At 34.4% G+C, this 11,029-nt stretch overlaps 1 protein-coding gene across 1 annotated transcript; it reads left to right on the top strand.

Moving 5' to 3' along the window:
- Nucleotides 1-3,133: 3,133 nt before the first annotated feature.
- On the top strand, nt 3,134-9,686 carry LOC18444232 (ACT domain-containing protein ACR11). Its single transcript, XM_088871202.1, has 12 exons — nt 3,134-3,284; nt 3,390-3,559; nt 4,123-4,165; nt 4,313-4,432; nt 6,588-6,682; nt 7,432-7,516; nt 7,618-7,677; nt 7,997-8,052; nt 8,152-8,257; nt 8,421-8,489; nt 8,881-9,000; nt 9,378-9,686. The coding sequence occupies exons 2-11, from the start codon at nt 3,411-3,413 to the stop codon at nt 8,941-8,943; spliced, it is 846 nt and encodes a 281-aa protein (XP_088727328.1). The 5' UTR covers nt 3,134-3,284; nt 3,390-3,410; the 3' UTR covers nt 8,944-9,000; nt 9,378-9,686.
- The last annotated feature ends 1,343 nt before the right edge of the window (nt 9,687-11,029 follow it).

The raw sequence follows: 11,029 nt of genomic DNA, 5'->3' as shown, positions 1-11,029 counted from the left end.
AGAACTACATACCCTAAATCTTTAGGTTCTTTCACAATGTGGGAGAGAGATCAAACATGAGAGAGATACACTTTCTTAAGAGAGATAAATAGAAAGATAATGTATAGACATTTTGGGTAGAGACAATCCATTTTTATAGGCTTTGAAAAAGATTAGGGTTTCTTAGGGTTTTCTTTAACTTGCATATTCTTGTGAGATTGAACATAGACCGTCGATCAAGAGTGACTTCTAGGGTGAGAGATCTAAGCCATCTATTCCATAGATGGGTCATCAATATTATGGAAGGTGTATGAACCATTATCTCCTTTTCCTAAACCATTTTCTCATCAATAAAAATTAAATAATTAAATCTAGTCAAAATATTGTGCATACCATAAAATAGGATAAATCTACTCAATCTTTCCATAAAATCTTTCAAAGATATATCAAGTCAATATTTAGTCAATATCTTCTAACCATATGGCCACATGCCATATCATAAAAAAATAGGAAAGAGAATAAGGGTGGGGCGTGCCAATCAAGGGAGGCACTCATGGGCCCCACATTCTAAAAATATAGCAGGTCCATGTGCACAATGGGCCCCCATGGTATTTTTATATATTTAAAATTAATAAAAATATTTTAAAATATTATTTGAATATTTAAAAAATTGTAAAATCAATATCTTTAATTTTATAAATCCAAAAATTATAAATAAAATATCCAGGGGTTCATAAAAAGTTAATAAAATAATTTCCATCATGAAACAAACATAATTAAATTAATTTGATGGGAAAAAGATCCATGTGGTTTAGGAATCAACAATCATGAGGCACTCCACTTTCAAATGTGGACTACAGACCACACTTACTTTATCAGACCACCTTAGTATTTTTCATGACCCACAGTCCAAGCAGGGGCTCATTAGATGGTCACCAAAGTCCGGCCGATGAGCCAAAGGATCGCAATCCCAGTCAGTGGATTCCAGGTCCTCCCCTAGAGATGAATCAATGTCACCTAGACCTGATGCGACCATAGCTCCTATGGTGCATAGAGGTATCTCTCGCACATGCATACGCTTCACCCTAAAAGGTGAATTTCTAGCTTTCCCGAATGATCTATCGATACGCATGCCGTATGATGGTACATAGATGAGATTTTGGCTACTATCTCTGTGAGCCACCATCACACACAAGGGTCACACAGTCTCTCGGCTTATTCATCCGGGCATGTTCTCCGATCTTATCAAGGGCTAACCCATAAACCCTCATCGGTTTGTTCTTCATGCCCAAGTAATATGAGTTTTTTCCATCCGACTGTCTTAGATCGTTAAGTACAGATCGGTATCAACAAACCATTATTTGCTTAGTATGATCTACGAGGAACCACACTCCCACTGAATTCATGTTCCACTATATCATTTCATTTTATAAGCATTCATAAGGCCTTTAAAAGCCTCGTGAACCCAACACAAATTATAGAACACTAATCTATGTTGTAATAGACGAAGACACCAAAAAAATAAACTTGCCTAGTTGATCAACCGTAGACCAACTTAATTTGTTCATGTGAAATCGAAGCTTGCCTTCAATGCTAATGAAGCTGGAGTCAACAGACCATGTGTCATGTGTCATGTCTCTTCATTAAAACTGCAGCTGAGAGTCATTGACATGGACTCCAATTGAGCTTGTACCTCCTTTGTGTTATAGTCTCTCCATTCACTGCATCAGGTACATTTCCTATTGCTTAAGGCGATTTATAACACTGGACCAGTATGGCCTACTTTGCAGGAGCATATTATATATTTACTCCTCAAGGTGAAAGTCCTATTTGGTGGAAATCTTTTTATCTTTAGGATCCATTTTAGAATTGTTGGATGAATATTTTCAAAAAAGGACCAAAATAGATTATAAGTTCCTTAATACAGACTTGATTGGTGGAAAATTTGACAATCTTTGTTTGATTTTCCTTCTTTCTTTTTTTGGGGATAATCGCTAGGTTATAGGTTGAGGAGGTTAATCTCCAAAATCAGTGTTCTTAAATTTATTTTAAATGGGGTTTACCGAAGTAAGTAAATGCATGGTATGCTCCTTTAGCAAGGTATAATCTTATATAATCTTTTAGCAATGTGTTATTTTTAGCAATGTATTAACACATTTACAAGAGTACCCTTTTCACACTTCACACAATGTGAATATATAGAGAGAGTGTGTGTGCATTATCCATACAATGAGCACACACGCATAGAGAGAGAAAGAGAGTATTGCATTTTTTACAAACTGTCATACATATCTATGAGTCGGCTGACTGAACTATTCAAATGAGTCCTCTCTCTCTAAAATCTATTTTAGAGATAGATTTTAGATTCAAACTTTTGAGAAATGTATAACCTCGACAATGACATTTAGTAATTTGGAAAAAATAAACTTTAAAAATAAAAATAAAAATCTATTTATAAAATTTTAACACCGTTGATTTTAAAATTTTGTGGGGCTGTATATCCAAGATGGATGTTATATATATATATAGGGAAAAGATCCTATCAACTCATGGGCTAATAAAATAGCTTGGGCTGATTTGACGGTCACAATTACATTTTGTATATAAATTTTAATTTTTTTACAAATCTAATTATATGAAATTTAGAGCGTTCACTCTCTCATCAAGAGCCCCTGCTCAACAACGTCCATGTTTAAAATGGTCACATGTGAACTTTAGATTATATATATATATATATATAATTTCAACATTTTGCATGCGACAATCTATTTTTATTGAATTATATTTATACTTTTTTGCATATGCATGATGGGGAAGTATAAAGACAAAATTTGAGCTTATTTTTAACTTAATCGAACAAAACAAAATTGACATAATAGACATGTTGTTATATTTTAATTATATTTTTTTAATTTTAATAATTATAGAATATGTACATAAATTAATTTTCCTTACGAAAATGAGAGGGAGAGATTGAGACGTGAGTTTTTTCCACGTGAACAACGGGACTTTTTGTTTTTGCCAAAATCGTGAGGTTGTTTTCGTTATTTCTCCCAAAAAACAGGGCACTTTGGATGGTTTGTCCACTTCATAACTGAAGCCAGCACACAGCGAAACCTATAAATACTGAGACATCCTCACTCTGATTGTGCAAATTGTTACAGCTAGCGCTTCGGCTCCAAATACGTCTCCTGTCCTGTCTCCTCTCTCCCCATATTTACGAAGAAGCGGACTATCTAGGGTTACGGTTTCTTCATCTTTTAGGGTTTCTTCATCTTCTCTTTTCTCATTCACAGACCTCTCTGGTTTGATTCTTGAAATGTTTTTTTATCTGCCTAATGATTTAGGGATTCTATCTAATTTTCTATCGATTGAAGAGTTTTGTGCTTGATTCTGGGATTTTTTGATAGGGTCTTAACGTTCTTGCTTTCATGGCTCTGTCTCTGCTTAATCAAGGCGCAATTTGCCAAAACTGTTGCCGAGAAAGTTGCAACCCTGCAAATTACAACCCTTTAGGGTTTCCATTGAGGTCGCATCTTTTGATTTCGAATAATCATAAAAAATCAGGCAAAGATCACAGGTATACTCAGTTCAGTAATTATGCTTTACATTTTAAGAGAAAACATAATATTTTTTAGGATCTGACAAAGGAATGTCAATGATCTTTTTTGAATAGGTTATATTGCTAACTGAAAATTGATTTCAGTTTTGGTTGATTGCTAGCAAAATGAGTCATCAGATTGATATTAACCATGATTATAGCTTAGGGTATGATACTTCTCACTTAGTAGTCTGCTGTTTAGTCCAGTGATCATTGATGTGCTTTTATAGAGATTAATCTAAGTTTCTGAATTCTGACTTTTTAAGGCTTTAACTTAAGATTTTTGGAACATATTAATTCATTTTTTATAGTTTGGAAGATTCATTTGGTCACTCAGCATGGAGTAAAAAAATGGATTAAATGAAAACTTGTGGGCATTTTCAGTTCATAAATAGTATTGATAAATTGATGATGAGTTTTACTAAATGCCTATTGAATGCAAGTTTAAGTTATTTTTGGGCATGATCCGATATGTGTATCAGAATTATTTTGCACACAAACTTATGATATCTTTGAAACCTTGAATGTTTGTTTCATGCTAGACTCCATTGTTCGTCATCAAGCACAAAGGCGCCAATTTTAGAGGTATGGGTTGTTTTGGGTGAACCCACAAGATAATGTTCATTCTCATATAATTTTATTTTATAATTAGTTTGGCATTTCACTTTCATGGGATCTTATTTAACTATTTCTGCCCTTCTAATTATTGGGACATAAAACTCTTACTTTTAGGATGGGTTCAAGAATGGATGTGATCCAGTTCCAGTTGTGATACTTGATCAAGATACAGATCCATGTGCAACCGTCGTGGAGATATATTTTGGGGATCGACTTGGCAGCCTACTGGATACAGTAACATTACACGTACCTTGCTTTTTCATACATTATATTGGACACAAAATTTCATAAATTTACAAAAGATTGTAGTTTTTAGAAAACCTCCAAGTTTGGGTGTATATGTCTTCCTTTTTTTTAGGCAAAAGTGGTTGTATTTATGTTTTAGATTCTAATTGAATTTATCTAAAGTTTTATCCATCCCAAAAAAAAGAAGCTAAACTTGAATTCATATCTAGGCTTCTGAGATATTACATTCTAAGTTTCTAATCACCATTTGGGCCAGCATCGGAGGCCCTACACCTCTAAAGACAGTCTTAGAAAATAATTTACATTTTGATCAAGCAGTCAAAATACCTGATTTGGGGAGTATGCCTGACATAAGTCTTTCTTATATCTTTGATGCATCCTAAGACTAATTTCAAATAAATAAAGATTTTGAGCTCAATATTCCCTGGGTCTGGCATCATCAAGATGAATGATCCAGATGCAGTTTTTGAGTGGATCTGGTTTGGTGTGCTTCTTGAACTTCAAATCCTTTTCTTAATTGATATTGGAGTGTTATCTACACAATTTGAGAGTTTGGGATCCATCAAATTCCCTTGACTAGGAGTCGAAACCCGGGGACCAAATGACGATTGGTCATACAGGACCACATTATTATTATTTTTACATGATATATTCCCATGTACATTGTTAATTTGTTTGATACGTATTCAATTCTCTATACATGGCAACCATACTTTACTAAGGACTATAATTTTGGAGGATCTTAATTGGTGACTCCTTGGTGTCCTTACTCCATAGTACTGGATTCCTTCTTCTTCTTTTTTCCCTTTTTTTCCTCTCATTTCTGCTCCCAGTCGTTGTCCTACCCTTGCTCCTACTGAATTTATTTTTATGGGTAGAATTATAGTAAGGTGCCTCTGCAACACCTCTTCTCTAGTCTGTAGGGGATTTTTCGTTGGGGAGTTCTAAACCTCCATATGAGATTGTCCATGATATTGGTTAGGGAGATGCTTCTAGGATCAATAGGTTTGTTAAAATACAAATGATTTAGGAAACAGGGAGCACTCAGAAAACTATAGAATAATGAACAAGCAAACACCAAAAGAAAACAATGTGAAAATGTATGGATGCCATGGAATCTAAAATTGGATGGGAAATCAAGGTAAGTACTTCAGTACATCTAAACAATAGGTGACATGGAAAATGCACTAGTTCTACGTGGGGAAAGCTTGAGGAGCAATAAGGCAGAGGAATGTAAGGGAAACACAAAGAATGCGCACAGAAATACATCTCAAACATTTTTTGAAATATGTTCTTTGTAAGAACCAAATTTCAACAGACACATTTCCTACCCCAAGGAGTATTTCTGCGATAATGATAGATATAACATTAATATGACACTGAGCACTACATTGAAATTTTGAATGCATAAGATCCCTCTTCTTCCTTGTAGGCACAGTCCAATCATTCCATCTTGGGTATTTGCCATTTAAAGATATAATATAATCATAAAGGAGACAATCCTAATATGGAATTGTTAAACATGAACTATGGATGAATCTTTACTCTAAGAAAATCCTAAATCCCAAAAAGCCTCTGTAGCATTTTCCTTCATTGGGCTGTATTTCAGCACATCAGACACCTTGGATTTCTTTTATTTTTCTCTTAGCTTTGTCGTTGTTGATATTTGGGCTGAGAAGTTCGATTTAAATCTTTGTTGGAGATGCTATATAACTCTGCAATATACGGCTGAAAGCTACTAACAAATGAACTAATACCATTCGATCCCCTCGGTCGAAATTGTAACGAAATGGATTGGATCATGAGGGGATTTAACCATGAATGTGTTGATCTTTTAGGACTCATTTCTACCTTATTCCAACATCGAATTGAGGAATGTTATATTAGATATAGAAATGTATTCCTCATATGGTAACCTTTGATGAACAATTATGCATTTAAGTAAATTTTCCATTAGCTGGGAAACTTTTTGTTCCATTGTTTGTGATTTTTCTGTTTGATATGGTTCATTTGGGCCAAGCCTTATAGTAACCAACTACATCCTCCATGTGATTGTTAAGCAGTGTGTATACTAATGTACAGAAACCACAAAATGCTTGGGTAACAAAGTTTGACCCTTTCTCTGATTTTCTTGTATCTTCAGATGGAGTCTCTTAGGGAACTTGGTTTGAACGTCACTGAAGGCCGTGCTTCATCAGATTCTGTTGGAACCCATAAGATATTTTCAATAACATTAGGGTAATTACCTGCATCCTTTGAAATTCTGTGAGCGAAACCATGATCGTCACAGGATTCCTCTTGTTATTTCCTTAGTGTTAGCTTTTCAAACCGTATTAGATGATGATCTAGGCTGTGTACATATAATTTAGGATGTTACTAACTTTTTCACCATCCTCTTGCAAATAGGTTTATGTCTGTTACCACTTGTAAATGGAAGTAACCTTTATGTGGACTAGCTCATTCGAGCTTTAATAACTTTTATCTTCATCTACCTGTTTCTGAAAAATTCTATTTTCGTAAGGGCCAATACTGTAGCATTTGGCCCTAGGTTCAGAACTCCTATTCAAGGGGATTTTGTGACCCCAATACTCTCAAATCCTCTTTATTTGTCTCCAAGACAATCTAAAGAAGAGAAAAAACGAAAAACAGGATTTAGAGCTAAAAAAAGGCTCAATCTCAATTCCCACACTCCAAGTATGACTCTGGAGTGTTAGTTTTGCAGATGATGAAATGTAGAGCTTCAATTTTTATTATTATATTATTTTATTCTTTTTTGAAATCATTCACGATGTGAAATATTGTTATTTAAAAAATTTTGTTTCAAAGAAATCCCCCGATTGTGCCAATAGCTCTTGTACTGTCCCTGGAAGTACAAATCTTTCTTCCTATCATTTTATTACTTTCGTATGTTATAAAGTAGGGATCACCTCCTATTAATCATCAATTAATGGTAGAAGGTATACTAACAGTTGGACTTGCAATGGCAGTGCTACAGGTCGCAAGGTGGATGACCCAGAATTGTTAGAGGCAATTCGTCTTACAGTTATTAGTAATTTGCTGAAATATCATCCAGTATGGAAAGAAAATCCTTCTTTTGATAAATTATCATCATTAATTGGTGTTTGTCAAGTAATCGTTGAATTCTTTTTAATTTTTTTGTTTATTTTCTGCAGGAAACAAGCATTCAGCTCGCTATGGGCGAATTCTTTGGCACCATGCCCCCTAAACATAAGGTGAATTTCAGTAAATATAAGCAATGGATCATGTTCCTTAAAATTCTTTAAGAACATAAAAATGTTAACAATAAACTCAACTAATTCTTAGTGATTTCTGTTCCTTCTTCCTATGAGAAATCCTTATGAGCTTGTTAAGATACGTGTGACCATTTTCTCTATCTAGCTGAATCTTTTACATAGTTTACTACTCGGCATCCTGTAATGCATGACACAGCAGAGTATTCCATCAAATTTTATGTATGGCGTACTTTCCTTTGTGTTTCCCTATGTATAGTTGACATTATAGTTGATACATTTCTTGGTGTCTATTACACAGCTGGATGTTGACATGACCACCCGTATAACCATTTTTGACGAAGGCCCAACCAAGAGGCAAGACAACCTCTTTACACCTCTCTCTCTCTCTCTCCCCCCCCCCCCTCCCCTCTCTCAGATTTGATGACTTCTGATCTTGTCCCAACTTAATTTCAGCTTGCTTTCCATTGAAACTGCTGATAGACCTGGTTTGCTCTTGGATATCATGAAGGTGATTGATGACATAAGTTTATCAGTAGTGTCCATGGAGTTTGATACAGAGGTGAGTTTAATTTTACCCCAGTTTGATTACGGTGGTATCTTATTTTTCTACAAGTATTCTCTTCGTGTTGTCTCCATTTCCTTAATTCTTTCTATTAGCTAGAGAAGACACCAAAAGGTGAAAAAATAATCAACAAAAAATGTTCCGTTTTGGTTACACTCAGGGACTGGTAGCAAGATCAAAGTTTCATGTTAGCTACAAGGGTTTTCCCCTTGCCAAACCAAGGAAAGAGGTAAAAAAAAATTCAGCTTTTGTGATCTAGTGTTCTTGCGTATCCTCACTGTTCATTTCCCATACAATTGCATCTGGAATGAGAAGTAGGTCCACAATGACTGGATGGAAGCAATTAGTCGTGGACTGCATGGTCACAGATGCATCTCTCTCTCTCTCTCTGACTCTGAAATGGTCGGTCTCTGATTCACTGCATTGTCACACACATGGATGGTCACAGATGCACAGCTCTCTCTCTCTCTCTCTCTCTCTCTCTCTCTCTCTCTCTCTCTCTCTCTCTCTCTCTCTCTCTCTCTCTCTCTCTCTCTCTCTCTCTCTCTCTCTCTCTCTCTCCATTTGACCCTCCAAAGATGGAAGGTAGGAATATTAATATGTATGGTGTTGGTTTTCAGGTATTGAAAAACAGCCTAAGGTACTTCCTAAGGAGGCCTTCAACTGAGGATGCCAGTTTCTAAACACTCCCCACTCGCATCAACATCTTCTATCTAAAAGCTTATCATTGAGATTAAACGGTTTGCTCGCTCCCTTTTGTTGCATTCGATTGCGTTCATGCCGTGCATTGTGTGCTTCCCATTGAATTTGGTTATATTACTTTTCCATTCAAAGATGAAAAGAGAATAGTTTTGAGTATTATGCCAAGGAATAGGGTTAGTCACTTGTTACCGGAGAAGATCGAATGTGATGGGCAGTTATAAGTTCTCTTTCTCTTTTTTCTTTGATAAAACCGGTACAGTGGAACTTACAAAATTCATTTTAGTTCTGGAAACTAATGAACAATCTCTGCCATAGTCACGTGCTCTTATAGCTGACAGCTTTGCGGCTACCTTACAAAACAAGTGCTTTGACTAAGTCAATGTGTTTGGGTCTTCTGATGTTTACTGGACTGCAGAAAAGAAGGCTCTTTGCTTTGCTTGGACAGGACTCAGTAGAAGAAAGGGCTCTTTGCTACTTGGGATTTGCTTTGATAAGATTGTACTCTCAATGAACATCGGACTCAAACCATGTGCTCTTACGTTTGCAGAGCAACTTAGAAATAGCTCTAACAACCTAGTGCTATTAATAGATCGATACCTAAAATGAATAGTAATTCAGGTAATGTTTCTAAGAGTCAAACTCTTGATGAGACGGGTGAGTATATATTGTTATTTGAATTTTAATTTTTTTTTTACAAATCGAATCAAACTGAAATTTTTGGACATGTGTTATGAATGATGTCAAGCAGATGTGTCTACGGCTTAATCTGATTTGTATAAAAGGTATTAAGCTTCAAATAGTAACATGCATTCTATCCAATTGGTAGGAGCACAACCATAATTACTATTTCTTTTAGATAATGACCGATCAAAAGCGCATATATATATATATATATATATATATATATATATATATATATATATATATATATATATATATTACTATTTCTTTTAGATAATGACCAATCAAAAGTGCATATATATATATATATATAGAGAGAGAGAGGAAAACTATAGGCGTTGTAGTATCTTCCTATATATAGGAAAATGATGAGATTAGCTCACTAGCTCATACGAACATGTGAGCCCAACGGCCTAGATTGAATCTAGACCGGTCTGACGGTCATGACATCATTTCGTATTTAAATTTTAAATTTTTTTTCTATGAATTCAAATAACTTGAAATTCTAAGCATCCATTATTCTCATCAAGGAGTATTTAATAAAAAATATTTAAAAATAATTCGTAAAATATAAATAGACCAAAATACCCCTGAAAAGTTAGAGGGGTATTTTGGTCAATTTATATTTTACAAATTATTTTTTTCATATTTTTATTAGTTGTGCTTCACTAAGATATACACAAGTTCCAAATTTTAGATCATTCCGATTAGTAAATAAAAAATAAAAAATTAAAACACTACCGGACAATTGTGACTGTGCGATATTGTTGGATGGTGATGAGGGTAGGTGAAATCACTGTTCATTTTCACCTATAGGCGAATAATCAAAACTTCACAACGAGAGAATTGTGAAGGGTGGATTTAATAATTTTGTAGTCTATTTTTTAAAAAAAGTTATTTTTGTGGGGCAAGTTTGTAAATATTACTACAAGACAAATCCTACTTCTATCATCTCTATAATGAATAGTATAAGCTACTAGCTCCCAGCCGTCAGATCTTTTATCCCTTTGTTCAAAATTTATATCACTATTTTAATTGTAATATTTTTTTATAAATTAGATTAAGATGAAATTTTGGGTGTATATACCTACATCATTGCACACCATATAAAAATATGGAACAATTAATTTCGATAATTTAAAAAGGCCAAATTACCCTCATTATTTTTAAGGGTATTTTGATCATTTAATATTTTTAAAAATATTTTTTTATTGTGCACCGTATTTTTTAGTACACACATCCAAAATTCTGTTATGATCTAATTTTTGGAAAAAATTAAAATCTGACAGTTATATGAATTTTAAACCACCCGATGAAGATCTGATGGTTGGGAGCTAGTAGTTTATATTATTCATTATATCATTATAGCTAGTAGCTTAGGAAATA

The sequence above is a fragment of the Amborella trichopoda genome, chromosome 7 (assembly GCF_054954075.1).
Source record: "Amborella trichopoda isolate Santa Cruz 75 chromosome 7, AtrichopodaSantaCruz75HAP2 v2.0, whole genome shotgun sequence".
Classification (NCBI taxonomy): Eukaryota; Viridiplantae; Streptophyta; class Magnoliopsida; order Amborellales; family Amborellaceae; genus Amborella; species Amborella trichopoda.
The sequence above is the reverse complement of the archived record's forward strand: the minus strand, read 5'-3'. Positions and strand labels throughout refer to the sequence as shown.